This window comes from Polyodon spathula, chromosome 16 (assembly GCF_017654505.1).
Source record: "Polyodon spathula isolate WHYD16114869_AA chromosome 16, ASM1765450v1, whole genome shotgun sequence".
Lineage (NCBI taxonomy): Eukaryota > Metazoa > Chordata > Actinopteri > Acipenseriformes > Polyodontidae > Polyodon > Polyodon spathula.
This window is the reverse complement of record NC_054549.1, coordinates 4751541-4773855: the sequence shown is the minus strand read 5'-3', so window position 1 is coordinate 4773855 and position 22315 is coordinate 4751541. Positions and strand designations below refer to the sequence as shown.

General features: G+C 40.0%; 1 protein-coding gene across 4 annotated transcripts in view; it reads left to right on the top strand.

Annotated features, from left to right (window-relative positions):
• The window catches only part of LOC121328658 (rho guanine nucleotide exchange factor 10-like protein), a 67383-nt gene that overhangs the window by 22173 nt on the left and 22895 nt on the right, over positions 1–22315 (top strand). For all 4 annotated transcript variants that reach the window (XM_041273565.1, XM_041273563.1, XM_041273564.1 and 1 more), the window contains 12 exons: positions 403–511; positions 1882–1985; positions 2689–2766; positions 3280–3459; positions 4466–4582; positions 4821–4913; positions 6916–7086; positions 8333–8478; positions 9442–9617; positions 13120–13235; positions 13713–13840; positions 17496–17596. In XM_041273565.1, coding sequence (XP_041129499.1) covers positions 403–511; positions 1882–1985; positions 2689–2766; positions 3280–3459; positions 4466–4582; positions 4821–4913; positions 6916–7086; positions 8333–8478; positions 9442–9617; positions 13120–13235; positions 13713–13840; positions 17496–17596 — 1519 coding nt within the window. The remainder of the gene's footprint in view (positions 1–402; positions 512–1881; positions 1986–2688; positions 2767–3279; positions 3460–4465; positions 4583–4820; positions 4914–6915; positions 7087–8332; positions 8479–9441; positions 9618–13119; positions 13236–13712; positions 13841–17495; positions 17597–22315) is intronic.

The window sequence follows — 22315 nt, the reverse complement described above, 5'->3', positions numbered from 1 at the left end:
AGGAGCAGAAACCTTTCTAATTTATTACTACAGTGCTCTGCTCCTCTGGCTGAGCAGGGCAGTATTTTCTTCACTGCCTCGTGTTCGACAGTCTGAGTTGGGTTAGCCAATAAAGTGCTCCAGTTTCCTGTGACTGCGGTAAATGATCAGGGGGAGGAAACACTGCCTTGCCGTGCTTTGCAGCATTAAGGATTGAGATCCTTCTCTTATTAGTTTAGAAATATAATCCATAATCATAATTCCAGGTTTTGGTAGCTAACAAAAAACCTGGAACTGCTGGTCAAGAATCTAAAGAATTGATTTTTATTCTGTGATATGCAGGCCTGTTTTTCTCACCACATTTGTGAGACCGACTTATCTCACATTAGTCAAAATAATATATGTTTTTTCTGTTGCCAACAGGTACATCAGCTAATGAAAGCTGCCAGAAATGGAACGAAAGACGGACTGGAAAAGACAAAAATTGCTGTCATGAGAAAAGTCCCCTTCTTGCTGAAGAAGGATATTCAAGGTATGTATTTAGAAAATAACTCTGTGCTGGTTTTTTTCTCTACATTTCCGAAGGTGTAGCATAAAAAACAAAAGATATACCTTTCATTACTTTTTACTACAGTCACTTCTCCTCTGAAAGACGCGGAGTGGACATTTTTGAAGATTTCTTTTGAAGATGTTTAAAGTGTTTAATTTAGGTCACGCCCATTCTTGGAAGTCTCTTGTTTTTATGTGTGTGTTTAATACACTGAAGGTGGCACTAGTAGACACCAGCCATAATGTTTGTTTCCTTCACTTAATTTTCTTAGTTTTAGCTGCATTGTGTGTAGCGCACTAAGTGAGAAACTTCCATAATCACACATCTACCCAAACTCTAACTAGTCCTGTGCCCAATCCTGGTTTATAGAACTCCCCTCCCTGCGGGTCATTTGAAGTGGACCAAATTGAGGAGCTGTGGTTAAAGAAAGCCATGTGTTGGAGAAAAGGGTTCCAGGGAAGGTGCGGAGTGCATGAAAACATGCCCACTGTGAGCAGGGAAAGGGTTAAACAAAAACAAAAAACATGTGCAAATGCACATTTGTTTAATTGTTTTGTTAATTCTCCCCTGCACCTGGTAAGCATTGTGAATTAGAGCCAGGTGCAGGGTATTTAAGAAAGGCAGGGCTGCTGTGGAGAAAGAAGCAGGGAGGTGTGTACCCTGTTTCTGAGCAGTCACAGCTGTGAGTTAAATTGTTTGTTTGTGTACCGGTAAACAACTTAGCTATCTGATGTGTTAGTTAGGTCGATCCTGACTGTTTAGTTAGTGCTCCGAGGGAACTAGGTGTTTGTTTTTGTTTATTTTGTATTATTAAAAAGTGCGCGTAAGCTCTTTGAAACCTCAAGTCTGTGTGTCCTGGGTCTCAATTACAGGGGCAAACGAACGACCGCAAGTGTCAGCTGGGTTACACCACATAAGACAGTGTGGTAGAATTTTGTAAAAAATTACCTGATTTTTCTCCATGAGGTGGATGACAAATGAGCAGGGTATCATTTTAAATCGAGTTTCAGTGCTGTTACAGCAAACATTAATTGATGCAAGCAAGAAGTTGAACAATTCCTATTTTAGCTGAAATGTATTCTGTTTAAAATAATGTTGGTTTGAGTGCCCAAGCCTAACTGATAAGAAAAGTGAAATATTAATTTAGATATCTATATTTAATAATGTAGTTCAGCCTTCGTTTCTTCTGGTTTTACCTTGTACTTGAAGTTCAGATGTAAAGCAGGGAGCGTGATTGAATTTGGTTTAGGTCGTCAGGATAAGATTTGTTTCAGTTGACCAGAAAAGGATTTGAATTGCTCAGGCTGTGTGTTTCTCATCCTGGTTTCTCTCTGTGCTGTGCTGGCTCACAGATGAGATGGAGGATGACGCTGGCTACCTGGATGTTGCCCTCTCAGAGTCCAAACACCCCCCTCCCGAGCTGTGCCCCATGCCAGATGGATTGACCAATCAGCAGGTCAGTATGCCCTTCACCATTCCGGGAGGAAAACGAACAGCCCCCAGGTGGGGAGAGCCATGGGAAACAGCCCCCAGGTGGCGATGGAAAATTCAATTGTGACAGAGCTTTTGAAGCCTTAAAGCAGGACCATGTTTCTTAAACCACCAGCAGAGGCCAGTAGAGTGCTTTGTTTATCTGACTAGAAATTGATTAGGGCCTGGTATTTAATGCAATAATCAATTCTCGTATAAATTAGTGTGATTTTGTATTTTACCAGTACATACAAGATATCTGAAATGCATTCAAAATACACGTGTGCTGTTATTTCCTAAAACATGACATTGTCAGCAGGCTTTGTACCTATAAATAAATACATTGTATGGTAATCCCATTCGTGGTTTTCAAAATGTGGATTTACTCAATTTTATGAATAAAGTATAAATATGCTTTACGTTTGATTTCAACGCTAATGTTCTAGTTTGTTCAGTGAAAGAGTAATTCTCTTCAAATGTAATTTTTAACCTTTTATGGTGTTGAATGGTGTACAATAATTCTGAGAGGTTATGGGTTCTTTTCCCCCAGTATTAAGTAATATTGTTTCTTTTCATCTGCCATTATGTGGTTTGGTGTTACCACTTTGGAATTCCCACCAGATATTACATAGCATGCTAAACTACACACAGACTTGCCTGAATCCTGATGGTTCCTCTTGTCTCTACAGATTGTAAGGCGTCACATCCTGGGCTCCATCGTGCAGAGTGAGTGCAACTACCTGGAATCGCTCAAGAGAATCCTGCAGGTGAGGCCGCAATAAGTTCGCCAAGCACAGAACAGTTTAAATGTTATATACACGGAGAGACACAAACCGCTTGGTGTAAGGTAGAACAAAACAAAAATTCTGACTTTTAAACTTGTGACAGTGCTGTACAAATAGAACACAGAACTACTGTTGCAAAGGCCACTTAACAATAGCAATAAAGACCAAGGTACATGAAGATATGCAGGCCTATAAAGCTGCAAAGGGTGATATGAGCCGCTCCTGTCTGCTTGTATTGTACAATATAATTAAGAGCTATTGCATTTGCACTTTAAAATAGTCCCTGTACTTTGTGCTCTGTGTCTACCAGCATGCTGTACCACAGCCTAATACAATACTGATTTTAAAATGTAGTCTAATGCACAGAGACTTCCTATCACAGACCATGTCAAGTCCTAGAAGCAGAGGCTGGGCAGTAGAATGGTTTTCAGCTGGTTGAACCCTGACTGGAGTTGTTCTGAAGGGCACCTGTGGATTTCTCTCCTCTGCGTTCAGGAGTACCAGAAGCCACTGCTGGAGTTGGAACCGCGCATGCTGAGCACAAAGAAGGTCCGGCTGGTATTCTTCCGCCTGCGTGAGATTCTGCAGTGCCACTCCATGTTCCAGATCGCACTGTCGTCCCGCGTGGCCGAGTGGGACCTCAATGAGATGATAGGGGACCTCTTTGTGGCATCGGTGAGTCTTTCAGGGTGTCACAGAGTTGGATAGCCCTCATAGAACTGGCTGACAAATACTAGTGTATTACCCTGATAGAAACCTTACCAGTACAATTAGCAACAGTATGTCAACTAATAGAACAGATATTGTACAGTGGTAGAACACTGTATGCTACTGCAATAGATTACCTGTGTGGATTGGTTTATCCATATATCTGGGTTCTAACCCATATTTCTATATGGCATTTCATTTGTGGTAATGCTGTAATGGTTTATACTCTTGAAATTGCTCTTGTGCTATGGCTGTCCCTATAGCATTGCAACTGTAGTGTCACTGCTGTAAGGTAATGCTACCTGTAGAGATAATGTTATGCCTAAAATCACCCCACCCCCTTTAAAGATGTTGCTGTTCACCTTGACTTTAATGCAAATTTGAGGTATACAAAAAAAACACATTACTTTTGCTGTATCCCATGCATTTCATACATTTTTTTTAAGCACTTTAGATACACTAAAAGCAACTCTGTAAATTCAAACGACAAGCATTTTGACAGTCTTTCTCAGTGTCATTTTCTCCTGCTACTTTTTTAATTGCTTTATTATTCTTTAAAAGCTGCTAGAAAGTACAATGCACATCAGATTTAAAGCCATAAACTATTTATTCAAAAAAAAAAAGCGAGCTGTAAGACTGAATTAATGAGCCACTCCAGTTCCTGATATAACCGTGATCAATCACTACTCTAATTAATCATCTGGTTTAATTAAAGGCAGTGTTTAGACTTCAAAAGGGCACCTCGCTTTATCATGACCTTGTTTTACCAAACAATGAAATGATTCTTCCCACAATGCTTCAGATGTGTAATGATGCAGCTGTTTTAATTGAGTGGGCTGGGCTGCTAGTACTTGACCCCCATGCAAAAGCCCTCTCCATAAATTCAACACCACTTAGCTGGTTGTTTTGAGGGCTGTGACATTTTAGAATATGCGTGTCGTTTGTTAATTTGGTGTTTGGTTTTATACCGCAGTTTTCCAAGTCCATGGTTCTGGATGTGTACAGCGATTACGTCAATAACTTCACAAATGCCATGGCTCTGATTAAAAAGGCTTGCATCTCCAAACCTGCTTTCCTGGAATTTCTCAAGGTAAGTGTGTGGATGTGTGAGCTCATGCTTGTGGGGTCAAAGAAGTCCCCCACAAGGTAATAGACCCTGACAAAACATACCTTATTGGAAGGTCATCCCTGTAGCATTTCAACATGTATTTAAAAAAAAAAAAAAAAAAAAAAAAAAAAAAAAAGGAAACATTCCTTTATAAGAACTTTAAATGCAGGAGCGTCATTGTGTGTGTGTCTTATCTGTCGTCATCTCCTCTGACCTACAGAAAAAGCAGGCTGCCAGTGTAGACCGGATCACTCTGTATGGCCTGATGGTGAAACCCATCCAGAGATTCCCCCAGTTCATCCTCCTGCTGCAGGTCAGTACATCGCCACCAGGGGTCACCCTCACCCTCTACTGTAATCAGCAGTTGGTTAACAGAAACTGTCAATCAATCTTTATTTTATATAGCGCCTTTTATAGTGGAACACCATCAGTAAATACAAGAAAATCCATAATACTTCAAACACAGATAAATGTATAATACATGATATACAGTAAAAAGCATAATACATTATTTACAGTGGACAGTACAGATACATGATAGTAGCATAATACATGAAATAGTACACTAAATACAGTGGAAAGTGCAGAATACATGATAGTAATATAATACGTGCAATAGTAGCAGCAGCTAATACAGATATCAGGCTCAAGGAGCATAGAAAGCATGAAAGCTATAAAGTAATTGTGTTTGCTTGTCATCAAATTAAAAAAAAAAAACACACTTTTTTTTGTACATGCTCAATAAAATACTATCAGTAAATGCATTGATATTTTCCATCTGAGCGATGGTAAACAATGACTTGTGGGGTGATTTTAGTATTTAATTAAATAGACAGATTTAATGAATTGATTCACAATTACTATTCATTGATTAAAGCAAACTCTTGTGTACAATCAATTTTTGAATCCTAATATTTATATGAACGTCACCACCCACCACTAGTGTCCTCGTAAACTGATTTTGAAAGATTATTTAATGATTATTTAATCTGTTTATCTTAATCACTACCTTTTTATAGGTAATAAACAGCCTCTTGAAGAGCCTGTAGCTCTCTTTAATAATGCAGTAAATCTATGATATGACCCATTATGTCATGTGGGTGTAATCCAATGTGCAATACATTTTTCTATATAATAGACTGTTATTCTAATGTATTTTCTTTTGTACTCCAATCGACTCGCTATACTTGCAGCCCTGCAGCACTTGCGTCATTCTGTTAACTCAGTTTACACATTGCATTTTATTTTTGATTGCATTTAAGCAGCACATTGGTTCCTATTGCAAGTGTCCCGAGAGGGTTTGAATACAGAGATGGGAGAAACGTTTGATTGGTTTCAGAGACAGTCAGTCTCACAGTTTCTAAACCCCCAGAGGCTTGGGTAGGATTGCCGCTCTCCTGGTTGGCTATTCCAGCGATGGGGATGCAGCCTGTTGCCGTTCCACTTTTACAAAGCACACCCTGGCAGGAATAGGCTGATCGTACAGCTATGGATTTTGTGCGCTGTAAAACTGTCATCTGGGAGCTGTGAAGAAGAGAGTGTGAATGGAGGCAGTCTGATCACATGCCAAGTAAATATCTCACGGCATTTCAAAGTATTTTACGGGTGTTGAAGGGCATTTGAGGCTGTTAAGCTGGGACATCAATCACAACCTTGGTTTCAAATCAATCTCTACACATATGTGCACTCAATCAACCAATACAGTGCCACTCTGACCCACATTATTTCTCTGTTCTGTGGAGCCTTGCTGTACTTGGACCTGTCTGCCAGATTGGATCTGTCATGGCCCTGAATTAGAGATGGAGATTAGGTTGATGATGCATGATGAAAGGTCATTCCTGCGCTATTAAGATGTGGGATGACAATTGCCGTCTAGCAGAAATGAGGAAAGATCCAACAGCACTGGAAAGAGCTCACCGCCACACAGCAAGGGCAGGCATGCTGGATAATCTGCTGCAAGTCATCAGAGTATGTCAGCAATGGCAAATGAAGTTAAAGTGGTGACCAAGACAGCTGTGGCTGCAAACACTTAGGAGGAAAGACAGTTTGAGAGGCTTGTCAACTATATAAATAATGACCTGAATGAATTTCTCTCAGGGCAGCTTCCAGCACCCTGTAGAGTCCGTACCATCTGGTATCAAGACTGAACAAACATTGGCCCAAACTGATATGAAGTACTGACCCTTGGAAAGTATGTGTGTGGCTTTTGGTAGTTTCATTGAATGCCGCTGTAAAAGTGGTTTCTGGATATCTTTTGTGATTGAACCCACCCCCAGGATTGGTTTGTAACCTGCACCATGGTTTGTGTTTCTCAGGACATGCTGAAGAACACTCCGAAGGGACACCAGGACAGGCTGCCTCTGCAGCTGGCCCTCACGGAGCTAGAGACCCTGGCTGAGAAACTGAATGAGCAGAAACGCGTGGCCGACCAGATCGCAGAGATCCAGCAACTAGCCAAGAGCGTCAGCGACCGAACGCTGAACAAGGTAACCTGTGCGTCTGTCTGCGTGAGAGTGTGCATACAGTCTTGTTTTGTTAAGGGAACTAAGAACTTTAAGCACTGTTTTTTTGAAAGAATGGGTCTTATTCACAAACCTATTTTAAGGAATATTTTTAGGGACTGTTTTTACAGTGTTTCTAAACATTTTGGAAAAGGTTTTGTGGACTGTAGGCTTCTTTTGAATTAATTCAAATGGCCTTAAAATTTTACTTTTTTATTCTTTCTTTTGAGGCCCATAAATTTACATGAGCTTGAAGATTTCATAGATTGAATAGTTGCTATGACAGCAAGCTCGGACGGTGTGAAAAGTTGTCTCTGTTCACCGAGGTGGATGGTAGAAACTTTAAATCAAAAGGATGAGTGGAGTCACACTGGCTCCTATGACATTCAATGGAAAAAAGATAGGAAGACACAGAATTCAGTAGCTTTGATCTCTGTTCGGTTTGTCAGTTACCTGGAGATATCAGAATCGGTCAACAGATGTTGGACTCAGTATGCTCCCTGCAATATTTTCTTTTGAATCATAACCACTTTCTGCCTGAAGGGGGTGCTCTTATCATAGTAACAAGCCATTAAGCAGTCATAGAGGGAGAGGTTGCTAAATATAGAGCACCATTTTAAATGAGTTTGGTTTTCTCGACTTGGCTCTCATTGCCAGTAGTCTACAAAACAAACACAGAATTCCCATGGGATATTCCATTATTTAGCATTATTGGATGTATCGGATTACATATGGCGATGTCGTCAGTCTGCACATCCGTCTGTATGCCTCTCATCTGTACTGTATCTTGCAGGTACTGTAAATCTGTCATTGTGATATACTTTACCATGTTACTAATACCTGTGCCTACTGAATGACCCATTCCTTACTCTATTCTGTACATGCAGTTTTTATATATGTCAGCAACTTTCTCATCATACTGATGGCTGTAATGTAGGGTTTACAGCCAGGGATGTATGTTCCTTTTTTTAGAGAACAAATTCTAGTGTTCCCGATCGGCTTGGTTTTGCTCAAAACCTTCAGCTCTTGCTTGAGGCACCACAGTGAGACAAGGCATACTTAGCTGCCACTGCAGACTGAGAGCTCGGATTGACCAACAGGGAGGACTGCCCTTTGATAAGGGCGTATGTAGATATGTCGTCTTCTTAGAGTGTCCGTTTCTAAGGAGCGCGCTGTTTCCTGCCGCGGTGCAAGGCTTAAAGCTGTGTCTCGCTCACTTTCTCTCTCTCAGCTGCTCAGCGCAGGCCAGCGCCAGCTCATCCTGTGCGAGACTCTCATTGAGATGGTGTACGGGGATCGGGGGCAGGTCCTCAAGTCCAAGGAGCGCAAAGTATTTCTCCTCAACGACACCCTCGTCTGCGCCAACATCAACATCAAGTCAGTGATTCTTACTGAAGTCTTCATTCTGTGATAGCTTTGAACAGGGCCAGCCAAATCTAGATGTTCCAGGGTTGTGTGTGATACAAGCCGATGTCTACTCCTGTGAGAGGTCAGAGTGGTTAACCATAAGAGGGCTTACTGGCCACTCTGACCTTGACAGGTGACAATCTGCTTATATCTTACACAGAAAGATTTAACAACGTTGCTAATTTTAATGTGGTATCATCTCCATCTAATACCAAGATGTTTCAGATGGCTGTATACAGGCTCTGCTATATATTGTGCATGCATACCTGACACATTCATTCAAAAGGCACTTTCTTTTTTCCAGAATTTAAATCAAAATTATAAAAGCAACCTAACTCTCTGATATAATTTTATTTGTTAATTTTAAGAAATGTAATTTTGGTAACAGTTAATAAATAACTTACTTGTGTCATTCCGGCTCAAGTAGACCAAAATTCTGGGAGGTGATTTCTCTCTTTTGTTGGTTGAAGATACATCCAGTAAACCACATTTGGATTCCAGGGCTGTCGTGTGCTTGAAAAAGATATTGGAGACCAACAACATTATAATTTGTTTCAAGGTCTTTTTTTTATGTCTGGGAACATATTTTCAAGGGCTTTTAAACCAAAAATAATGAAGTGTTGTAATTAATTGACTGGAGGGAGAGTAGCCTCTGTTAGTTCATTTCAGCTGGAAGGACCTTGAGTGTTAACATTTTTAATAGTGGTTTTAATATGTAATGCAGTGCCTTGTTTTACACATTAGCAATTTGTAAACATTAACGCTACAGAACTAGATTTTAATAATACAAAAATGATAGTCCTTCACACCAGTTATTGTAATACTTGCATATATGAGTTCAGCGCATTTGCAGGCACAAAGCAATGTCTTTGTGGGACAGCTTATTGAGGAAGCTTTTTATAGCAACCCTGTTATATCCGTTCTCACCACCAGGGGGCCCCCTGACCTCGGCAGTCTGGTTCCCATTGGGCTGAAGTACACCATGAAGTGGAGCGCCCCCTTGCTGCAGGTGCAGGTGGTCGAGGTGGGGCAGGAGGGCAGTGTCCAGAACCAGGAGACAATGTTCCAGCAATGTGGGGCCAAGAGACCCTCTGGCACAAGCATCACAGGTAGGGGGCGGTAGTGTTTGCCATCTCCACGGAGACTGCATAGAAACCAGGTGGATATCAGACAGTTGATTTTGAGGCAAGACTGCCCAAAAAGCATTTCAGTTCAATTTGAGTGCAAATTGAACACTTTCATGCATTGGCTGTTGTGTTCTCAATGTTGCATCACTACCTGAGAGGTGCATTGACGCGTGTTACCTGAGATTGAATGCATATCTACATTTCTGTGCTGCTCTTGTGTGACTATTTTGATGATTTCTGGGTAACACTTTACATTAAGTGTCACAAATTACTGTGTATTTATAGTTACTTATGTATTTATAGTTATAGTTACTTATAGTTACTATAGTTCCTTGTGTACTTGCACATAACTACAATGTTACTATTCATAGTTACTTGCTGTGTAAATCTTTTTGCACAATCTAGACTCAATGTACAATGATACTGAATTGTGTTTCTTGGATATCTATGGTGCTCATATAGTTTCAGAATTGTGCTCTTAATGTTTTGGTTATGTGGAAGAGGAAGGTTTTTTTTGTCCACTTCCCGTTTCTCGCACAGGTAGATCACATACAGATAACCTTGTGTGCTAATTTAAAAATCGCATGAAAACCAGTGCTAACGTAGGAGTGCTTAAATTAACTAAATACAGAAGTGGAGCAATTTTATATATTGTATAAAACTATGGATATTAAAAAATCCCCGTCCTCGAGAATTTCTCCCTCTCTCTCTCTCTCAAAACGGGTTGCTTACCCAGGAAGACTTCACTATTCGGACTCCTCTGGGATGGCTAGGAAGTGGGAGCACTCAAAAGGCAAACCTCCAATAAGTACATTTTATTTGGTATAATCCATATTGTTCAGACGGGATGTTGATGTCCTCGGATACCAAAGCTGATTGCACGTCGAAACGTCAGCTTAGTGAGCCCTAGATACTACTTCTTTCAATTAAAATTTCAATTGCTGCTTCATGCAAACTTTATTTTGTTTTAAATTAAAATCATAATTGGAGATAGCCGCAACAGCAATTAATAAGGTATTGTAAAAATGACAAGGTGTTTTGAGACCTTGGATCAGGGTCACTTGATTTACCATAAGGACTTCTTTTATGTAGGAATTACATTTAGTACTTAAAAAAATGGCAAACACTTTAATCATTTCAGTAGTACAGTTCAATTACAGCACTTGGAGTTACTGTTAGGAGTAATTGCAAAGGGGCTTGAACTCAAGCAGGAAAGAGGTTTCGTTAATGTCTTCCAAATGGAGGTCAGGGATGAAAATAGACATGCAGCCTGAGACAGAACACTTCTTTATTGAGACAGCCTTAAAGGGGTGCTATGATATCATCAGAACACCTCTTTATTGAGACAGCCTTAAAGGGATACTACGATATCATGAGAACACCTCTTTGAGACAGCCTTAAAGGGATACTATGATATCATCTGCAGTCTCTCTAGTCCTTTTGCTGGTGTTTAATAACTACTCCTGCACACATTGCATCAGCCTCTAGTAGCATAATGACCACCTTTTTAGAAGTGCATTAGTTGGCATCTAACAGGAGAAGATCCTAGTTTGCTAGAAGCTTGAGTTTCCTTCTGCTGATATTTTAACAATACTTGTCAATCACCTGTTCATGACTACTGGATATTTTCAGAATGTGGACCAGATGGTTTGCTATTTTGGATTTGACTGCTGAATGTGTTCAGAATTATTTAGACAACCAATTGCTGGATGTCTTTCAGCGATGCAGCTAAACTGTCAATGTATGCAATCGCTGAATAAAAAAGGGACCTTTTACTGTACTGTCTAATTAAAGTAAAGACCTGAACCAACAACTGTTCTTCAAGGCAGTGAAGCATATTAGCATTGCACAGGCTTAGCGCACAATTCCTCATCTGTGGGCTTGTGGAGGGGAGCGCCCCCTAGCTGCAGGTGGCACTGTTCCAGCACTGCAGTGCCAAGACACCCTCTGTCAACAGCATCAGATTATGCTAGTGCTTCTGCATATGCATCCAACACTACATAGGTAATGTTATTGAACAGCACCATAGAACAGAGAACAATACAGTTCAGATTTGCGTCACATGCTTGAATCTGATGTATAACAGCAGTGATGTTTGATTCTCCATTTCCCCGATCTCTTTTGTGCTGCGTGGAAAGTGGCTAGAGAAGTTCCTTGTTTCCAGACAGACATTGAGCCCTGATGTATTTATAGAGACGGAACAAGACTGAGGCTCTGTCACTCAGAGCCTGGACTCCTTACCATAATTGGTTACCAGACATTATGGCTTCCATTTTAAGGGACTCATTTCTCATCTCCTGAAGGTCTGGGTGTCCTAATTTACAGATGGAGTAGGGCAGCCTGTTGGGAATGCCAGTGGCTTTTTTTTTCTTCTTCTCAATCCTGGTAGAAAAATGTGATATTTTTAGGGGCTGTGCGCTTTATTCTCTGTGTAATGTTGTTTTCAATGGGGATTGCAAAGATGCATTTTTGAACATGCACGTAGCGAAGGTTTTGTAGTTGGTTTGAATGCGATTTATTTTAATTGGCGCGCAAGGGTAAGCGATGGATGAGAAAAACAGAAATATCTAAGATGAATAGCACAGCTCTATCTGTTTGTAGCACTAGCATGCAGAATAACTGTTTTCGTGTTATGACATTGAATATCTAGTTTGGCAGCCACCGTTATAGAAACGCATTTTGGAGGATAAAATGAATACATATCTCACCAATGAGTAAATGGATATCGTTAGTCTTGCTTAGTCGTTTGCCTATTTGAGTACTGCATCTACTATCAGCCCCCTAACAGTCTGACAGACTATAATGTAGGATTTCCATGCTTTGCCTTGTGACATTGGTAAAATAGTATGATAACACGAGAACTTGCAAATACTGTCAGTTATGAATTACTCTATTCATTTAATAGCATTTCAAAACACAGGGAAGTCAAATTGCACACACCGTTATCGATTTACATTTTTCCCTGTAAGCTGGTGAAAAGGTCATGGAGAATCCGCAAAAAAAAAACACTTGGATTGAAACCAATGGAGCATGTTGTGTTTTGAGCCACTCTGTACCGTCTTGATTTCTTTTTTACATTGCATTTTGCTACTGCAAACAACACCATCTGTTCAAAGCTTCTTTATCATCTATTGATCCACCAGTGTAAATTGGTTCTGCGTCTCCTAACAACTTCCTCTAGCTGTAATAATCCGTTTATCTGCAAGATCATGACATATTTCCTCACGCTAGAATTAGCCATGTTCCGCGGTTTGCTATAGATGCCATTGGTGCTTGATAAGACCTCCTTTTCTAAAACCGATATGTTGTTATGCATGTTTTTGTTAGACTAAGAACGATCAATACTCCTATTCTTTAAAACCTGAAACTCTAAATAGGAACTATTCTTGCAATCCGAGTCAGCTCTCTGTTGTGCTACGGCAGTATAAAACATCACCAGGGGACACAGCAAGCAAATGCCCAATGCTGTGTGACTCTGTTGCAGGCAAGGTGTTCCTGGGGCCCCCTAGACTCTACCAGGAGCTGCAGGAGATGCAGCATGACCTGGATGTGGTGGATCAGATTTCCCAGCTCGTCAGCACGCTGCAGGGAACCTATCAGGTAAACAGCCTGCCTTCCTTCCCGTCTGTCTAAGCAGACTGCAATACTGCCTGTGTGTCCCTGAGCCAGCCAGGTAGTACACAGGTGAAAGCTGCTTGTCATTCAAGCTACAGTACAATATCTGAACAATTCTGATTGAAATCTACTAAGTGAAAATTGCTTGGAAAAGCTCCTACAATGAGTTGCTTGAAGTTGTCTGAATGTTGCCAAGTGTTACATGGGCTTATGATAATGTCTAATTTTACAAGAGAATGCATCCTAGGACTGTTGGTCTCAGCCTACCAGGCACTAATGCACAGGATTCTGTCAGTCTGTCTCTGTCAGCCTTCGCCTTTCAGCCCATGCCTTCTAGGTACAATGTGACAGTCTAGGTGACTGTCTCATTGTCTGCCTTCCTCTCCCTTGTTGGTCTGCATGTACAGCAGTCTCTTTCTGATTGTAAATAAAGGCTCTGTGTGTATCTCTTTCTGTCTCCAGAACTTGAACTCTGCAGTGTCCCAGGACTGGAGCCTGTCCCTGCAGAGGCTCATCCGTATGAAGGAGGATGAGATCCAGACTGCTAACAAGTGCCACCTGCGGCTGCTGGTACCTGGGAAGTCAGACAAGTGAGTAGGGGGTCACAGTCGAGCCTAGGTATCTTCCAGCCACACAGCACAGTGAAGGGGGGAGGGGGGAGGGGGGGGTTGAAGCTCCCACTTAATGTACAGCCATAAAGAGTCTGTCTGCAGGATGTTAAACAGAACCTGATCCACAAGACAATGTGCACATCCAGAGCTTGGACGGTCCCCTTTAAAGCAGTCATTTAGGGATTTAGGTTTGATGGTGACTGTTTACATATTTGATTAGAAGTTAGTAGAATTTTATTCTCAAAAGATTCCAGACAAACAAAACCAGTAGAATTGTTGTGTTTTTTTTAATTTTTTTTTTTTTTACTTTTATATAAATACCCCCACAAGAATGTCATTCTTGGCTTAAATGTTCTCTGTTTTGAGCTGAGGTCCTATTTACAGACACTCCCCAGATAACTGCTTTTACTTGGCTGTGAAAATTCAGGGACATTTTGCGTTTTGGTCTCTTTAGGTTTCACCTTTTATTTTCGTAAAAAAGAAAACAAGCTGAGCAGGTGACCTTGTCTTGAAGGCTTCTGTATTGCACAATGTCAGCCATGGCTCTCGGTAATAACAGACGAAGGAGATCTCAGGGATGGGCAGAGAACTACACTGCTCTGACTAGCTCTGAGAACAGAATGGACCGTATCGACTGCGTTTGCATCAAGAGGTGTCTGCTTTTCAGAGCTGTGCTGAGTGGACAGATTTGGCAGCAATTTACTGAGCTTATGGATGTTATTATGAGTTTCTGATTTTCTCTGAACAATCGTTATCCCATTGTAAAAGCAGAGCAACATGTTGTAAGGTATATTAGTAAGATGCATGGTATTAGAGAAAGCAAAACTACTATATCATGGTAATGGAGAGCAGTGTAATTTTGCTGCTACATCATACTACACCAATGTAATGTGACTGGACAGTTAATTATAGCTACACTATGACCCTTGCATTTATTTAAAGAATGTTGCCCCGTTTCCACTGCCTGGTGTTACAGGCTTCAGCTGCCCACGGCTAGCCACCAAAACCAGTTTCAGTGCTTTTTACAAACCTGGCCAACCTTGGAAATGCCAAAGGTCACTGGGGGATTGTGGGATTGTATTTTGCTTTAAAGAAACCAGCAGTAATAAATATATTTAACCACAGGCTCATTACAAAATTAAAAGGACTCTGGTTAGGAATGAGAGCCAAACAGACAGCCAGCTTTCATGAATAAATTTAAAAAATCAATGCGACTTCAGACATTTGTCTTGTGTGCTGAAGCAGGATGAACATTGTTCAGTTTACCAAGTTCTTTGCTTTCAAGTATAGAGTATGAGATGCAAAACATGACCAGATAGCTGCACTCAGCTGTTTGGAAACACAGTTTTTATTTAATTCATGTATACATTATGTAAGTATTAAAAAAAAAAAAAAAAAAGCCACCAGGATAAATTCCCTTGAATTGCAGTACGGTATTAATAAAAAGATTTGCAAAATGAAACATCTACTCAATGCTTGCCCTTAACGTTATTCAAGAAGATTTAATCTTGTCAGACAAACCATATAAGGGCACACTTGTTCCCCTCAATTTCATCACTTTGATATATTGCTGCAAACCCTGCATAGTTTAATTGCTATAGTTTTCCCACTAGAATGCGCTAAACAATATAACCATTATAGTTGCATTGGCACTAAACAGGGCTACAAAATTGCATTGCCATAAGTGTGTTGCTTTTCACAGCAGTCGTACGGCTGCTGTTCGTGTTAAATACACACCCCGTGAGCGAGGGATTTAATAGAATTCAGGACTGATTTTTGTTTGCTGGAAGCAAGGGCACAGAAATTAAATTAATAAATAGCATGCTCATTATTACTCCTCTCCGAGTAATAAGGAATACAAGAGTTTGGGGTGACAGGAGTGAATTCTCTGCAAGCGTCATTCTCCAGTCAATTACCCCCTAATGATATCTGAATGCCATTCGCCTGCATTACGTTCAGCACAAAGAACCTCTTTATTGCCAATGGCATTAGCAGCAATAACAAATGAGCAGATTTAAGCTGCTAGCTGCTGTAATAGGAATCCATCAGGCTGTGTACAGAACCAGGAAAGGGCAGAGGGGACCAAGGCTGGAATATCATGCACCAATAAACTGCAGTAAGACTACGTACACACATTTGTCGTACATTTTACTTCATATAATCTCAGTATTCCTGATTTTATTTACCTGGTTAATATCCAGTTATGTATATTCTGTCTGGTTCTCCTGTTTTTTGTGTCTGTTTATTTTTCAGTAAAAGTAGCTTCTACAGCCTTCAGGTTAAACACTGTGCACTGCAGCCTCCATTCAGTATATCATCCATTTCTTTTCAGAAGGACATTTTTTCTGTAACTGTTAATAAGCTAATCATCACCCATGTAGAACAGAGCATAATATAGATCATAACAGGATATGACACAGGTAAGAAATAAAATATTAGGACAATGTAGGCCCATGCCACTCCACCACCACCACTACCACGCTCCAGCGCCCCCCACTAGCTTGACGCCTCCAGGCTTGTCTTTGTCCTTCAGATGTTGGTAGATTGCATCTGTTGTCAAGCACCCGAGTGTACAGAGGCGATTGGCTTTGCTTGGGATCGGAAGAAATCCCCTTTTAAAACATTGGACTCTTCACCCAAATAGAGAAACTATGTATGCCTGTCTGCTTTTATTCCCTATGAGAGGAGAGATGCAGGGAAAAAAAACTTTTTGCAGCAGTGAGAGGGGGAGAATAAAGGCAGCTCAGAGCTTTCACAGAGCGACATGTTTAATTGCTGTTTTAAAGCCTTCGCAAAATACCAAAGATTTCACCTGTGTCGTGGTCCTGCTAATCTGCCAGCCAAGTTGTTTTAATGTTTTGAACAAAATAGCACATGATCCCTTCTGCTTGAAACAAGACTGCAATTCACGAGCTCGTCGCATTTAAAATGCATTCCAAGTCTGATGAATAAAACATTTATGAAACCGATATACTGTAATGTTTAAGAGTAAGCAGCTTACTATGCTGTGGTGTTTGCAGTCATTGGGAGTTGTTCTGATATTCAGTGATTTATACCAATTATTTAATCTACCTGCCTTCTAGCTTGAGCTACAGGTACTGTTCCTCATTCCATTGCAATCCTGTGACACTGATCGTTCAGCTCTGGCAATCCCGTCTGCACTATTTATATGGAATGGGTGGGGCTGGCAGAGTTCTAAAGGTCACAGTGTGATTTGACTGGAATGAGAAAGTCTCTTCAGTTCAGGCATTTAGGATTCTCCAGCCAAGCATCTCAAAGCCAGGTAAAGGCATATTTTACAGAACAATGATAGCTCAATATTAGAGCAACAGAACCACTCGGATCGATCACACGTGGTGTAAAATAGTAAGCGAAATGCAACAAATGGAATTAAGTTACATTTGTAGTAACTAAACAGTCTAGAAAGGTTACTGTCTATCATAACTTAAACTCCAGCATGCTACACACAGAAGAGTGCATGTAAAAGTGTGATCAGCACCATTGTATTTTTAAAGTCTGCATTCTCTGATTGATTTTGCTTTTGCCCTGTAGCTGTGCTGCCCCTGTTGATCAGTAATGCTGTCCCGAGATGCTTGCCCAATCTGAAATTCTGAGCGTTCATGTTCCTGTACAGGTCTGGACGGCCGGTCAGTTTCATGGTGGTCTTCAACACTCCCAGCCCCCTCAGTAAAATCTCCTGGGTCAACAGGCTACACCTCGCCAAGATTGCACAGAGTGAGTACAATGCAGTACATTATATCGCCTTGTTTCAACCATAGTAACATTGGCACTGATGCCTCTCTGGTTTTTCTTTGGTTTTGTTTTTCTCTTTTTACCTTGATTAATATGAATCTGCTAGAATAAGGTTCACGATTGATCAGGTGATCTGAGATTGTTAAAATAGATCTATAGAGCTCTGTTAGTTGTCATCTCCTTTTAATTTTGTATTCAAGCTTGAATGCATTCATATACTTAAGCAATTCATATACGTGACAGTTTTTATTGTTCAATGGATGTTTTTCCGCAGCAGTGACCCAAAATGTCCTACAGACTTTTTAATCCCTTTCAGATCAGCAGTATTGCGGTCGACTGTGGCTATAGCAGGAGATCTCGGTGGCATTCTGTTGTCTCCTTCCTCTTTCACCAAGAGGGCAGATTTCCTTAAGCCTCTGCCAAGTGCACTTGTTTTTACAGCAGCTTCCTCTGTCTTTGTGAATGCCCATGTTGGGGAAGTTCTGCAATAAGCATTAGGTCCTCTGCCGACATGCAGGCCCATTCTGCTGTTGGCGTCCTTAATCCCAGTGGACATCTCGCTCTTAGGATAATTTGCCTCTGTATGCAAATCTGTAAAATGTTTCATAGGAAATAATTGGAAAGGGATTCAAATGGGGGGGGGGGGGGGGGGGGGGGGGGTAGTAATGTATAAAAAGTAATGGACATGTCCTGAACTGAACTCCCTTTGCTGATGTCAGGGGAGTAATGGATTAGGGAGAGCTGTTCTAATCTCCAGATCTGTGGTTAACTCGATTTGGACATTCATTACCAGTAATTCTGCTCTAATAGAAAACTTGCATATGTTAAGTAATGCCGAACAGTTATGGGTTCAATTATCGTGGAACACCCTTTTGCACTGTGAATATACTAAGTCAGGAATCCTAGGCAATATCATATATGCTGATTTAGGATGTTCTCTGTTCGATCAGGCAGCCACACTCTGACTATCTTCAGCACACATCATTATTGCAAAACTGAAAGAGAAACTGTGAACATTGCCAATTATTCCTGCGATGACTGACTTCTGAGACACCCTATGTAATTATTCTGCTGTGTTCCTTTTTGTTAACTTCTAATTCCTTTTTCAAATGTAATCCTCGAAACCTTTTCTTCTACGTCTGTTTCGGTCCAGTAAAAGGCACCCACGTGTTTTCTTATTTATCGCAGGACCAAAGCGTAACAGCAATTAGTTTCTTGTCAGCCCTGCTGGGTGTTCTGTTACCAGGGAATAATTCGTACAGATTTCATTCATATCAATAATAACCTTTTGAAAAATGAAACACACGTTAGATAAAAAATACTACACCGTAGCTACCATGTTCTAATGACACAGACTTATAAGTGATCACTAAACATTTGAATTTTCTAATTGGAATTACCCTTTCTCTATTGATTTGAAAATGTCATTTGACGATGTCCTTTTTCATGCATTCTGTATCAATTCTCTAATGTCACGGGGTGGATTAACCGAGTCAGTTTGTTTTAATCAGCAGTGAGACGTTCAAATTGAAACCAATGAGGCAGCAGCAACCACTTTTGATTAGCTTTAATTTGCCCTGAAGCCTTTGATAGCATTTCGGATGACGTATTGGGCACTGCAAATGTTAGAAATAAAACATTATTGAAACTCATTACAAATAAGGACCAGGGGGTGCATATCTTAGCACTATTAAAGGTATGACTATGTAAAGGCTTAGGCTTACAAACATCTTTGTACAACTTCATTCACACAAACTCCTTTTAAATGGAGGAATAATGTCTTTTGAACAGGAATTCAGACTATTAAAAGGCTGTGAATGTTGTTTTCTTAACTTTGACTCAAATTCTGATTTATTGCAGTGGCTAAAACATATATGTCTATGTAAAAGGTCATCTTTGAAGATGAGGGACATATTTCCCCAAGTGTTTACTCTGTTCTTTAATAAACTCCTTGGTTTATTTTATATACATATGCGTGTGTGTATATATATATATATATAGTGTGTGTGTTATAGACCAAATAAATCCTTTGAAAAAGAATCTCTCTCTCTCTCTCTCTCTCTCTCTCTCTCTCTCTCTCTCTCTCTCTCTCGACTAGCAGTTAAATTCCTCAAGGACCGTTTTCCCAGTATACACTGCTGCTCTTTAACAAATATTTACAGGCAGTTAAGAATGTAATGTGGCCAACTCTGCTTAATTATAGTCGCTTGGGACTTGGAAATCACTTTGATAACCAACAGCTGGGATGAACTAGAACTGTAGTGCGTAGAACGGGTTTGGAATTTATGAGGTTGTGTTTTTTTTTTTTGTTTTTTTTTTTTCATTTGTCAACGCACCTTAACCACGTTCATTCCTGTCTTGTTCTTTAAAATAGACTTTGGGGATTCGTTTGATCTCTTTTCCTAGGGATAAATAGGGATAAATACATATTGATCTCCTTTACGACTTGAATGCATATTCGGTATAAACTGGACTAGAAGGGCCAATTTTACTTTTGGCAAGGCTAAATTAGTTTAAATGGTAAATTTAACTATAAACACAGTTGTGTGCAGTTTATTATAATCCTTTCTGTTATTTTTACAATGACTCTGATTATTCCTGGGATTTGGTTTATTCCACAACTTACCTCTGTTGAAAACTCTTAAGAATATCTGTGGGTACTTAAACGTATTTCCTTGCTCCATCACACAATGTATCATTTTCACATCCCTTTGCCTGCTGCTGTTTGGGACGTTCTCAGAAACAAAACCACCCTCTCAGGAGGGCTGTGCTGGTAGAAACATTTGAAACAGATTTAAATGCATTTCAGTAATTTAAGAATGGGGATGATGGCACTGAAACTAACACACAGTTGGAAAATGTTCATGTAAATGAAAGTTGACAAATGTAAAGTTGATTTCTTCAATTATCAACGTATTTAAGTTGTCAAGCACATGGTAATCTTTTGATCTCAACATCATTTAAAATTTCTAGATTCTTCATATATGAAACTTTTTAATTTTGACTTTTTCTTCCTATTTCCACAATTGGCTGCTGTTGAAATGACTTTCTAAAATGCCAGCAATTATAATGTTAAAGTAGAGAAACTTAGCACTTAGTAGAGTAGTAGAGAAAATTCACGTATAATGAAATGTCTCAACCAGCATGAAGTGAAAATACAAAATAATTTAATAACAGAACAAATATTTTCAGCACACCATTATGGGGACCTGTGATAATGTTAGAAAATGAATTTAAAAGCACTTTATTAATAAGTCTGACTTTAACAGGATGATCAAGTTTTTGTAACATTTCTCACATTTTGGGTTATTGGTCTGCTGTGGAGTGTTGTCTTCATAACTAGTTGCTGGGGATAAAGCGACACAGACTGCACGCTGCAGCAAATTTTAAAAATAAAATCAGCAATTCTCCTAGACTGTAATAATATTTAACATTTAAAATAATAAAGAAATGTTCACACCCTGTAAAATTGCTCCCACAATGTAAAAGGAAATCACCACAAAAGAGCTGCTGAGGCATGCTGGTGTCACAGAACAGTTTTCAGTGTTTACCGGTAACAGGTTTCTTTGCTGTGTCCCACGTTTTCTGTATCTCCGCGTTCTAGTTTAAACTTACTGCAGACACACTGTATTCACACATCATAGGTCACAAATCAACTGGGGTCTAAATGGCTCAATGTTTTCTGTGGAGCGTTCACCAGGAGAAAGAGAATTTCTCTTCGGGATGCGTTGCGATTCTGAGATCACACTCCCTCTTGCAGCAATGCTTGTTTTCGATCAGCTTTGCAACAATGCTGGTGTTCGCACAGCACTTCAATCGAAGAAAACCAGCATTGCTGCAGCAGGGAGCAATGCTCTGAGCGCACAGCGATGGTTTCAATTCTCTTTCTCCTAATTAATTTTGAAAAGATCAGTTCTCTAGTTGATCTGCCCATGATGTGTGAAATGAAGATGTCAAAACAATCAGGACTGTAAAATATATTTTGCTGTTTTCATATGTACAGGTACAGTGCAATGTAAACACTGTATCATTAATCTAACTGCTGCATGTGTTTCTATCATGTGCAACTTAGTCAGGACGTCAAACAGCTTGACTGCCAGTCACAATCACGTTTTTAAAGTGTGAGGATCGCGTGAACAGGGTATTAATAGTTTTACATACCAGTCTTTATTTTACCGGATCAGGAAACTAGCAAGTCTCATGCCCAACACAAATATGAATGATGAGCTGAAATGGCAGTCTAATGATAGATACGTGCGTGCTTGTCATATCTTTTGATGGTTTATTAACATGTAACTAAACTTCAGGAAATGGCTACATGCATATTAATTAAGTACATATTCATGCCACTCAAAATAAAGCGTTATCCTGCCTGGCCGCTTTATTAGGACCGGTCTACCCAATTGAATTGAATCTGTAACTGTGTTGACTCACCTGTTGACCTCAAGTTGCAGTAGGTTGAGCAGACAGTTGAAAGGCTTGTAAATTAAAATCTGGGGAAACAGAAAGCCAGCAAGTTGAGAAAATGAATTGAAGTCTATATTGGAGCAACAGTGGTTTTAAACACCACGCAGACACAGTAATCAAGGTAATGAACCTGTTAACATGACATTTGAAGCACTTTACTGTTTGGCTTGATACCAGTCACATTTTCCTTAAGGTTATTTCATTGGCTTCGTGTGAAGCATTGTATTGATTTTA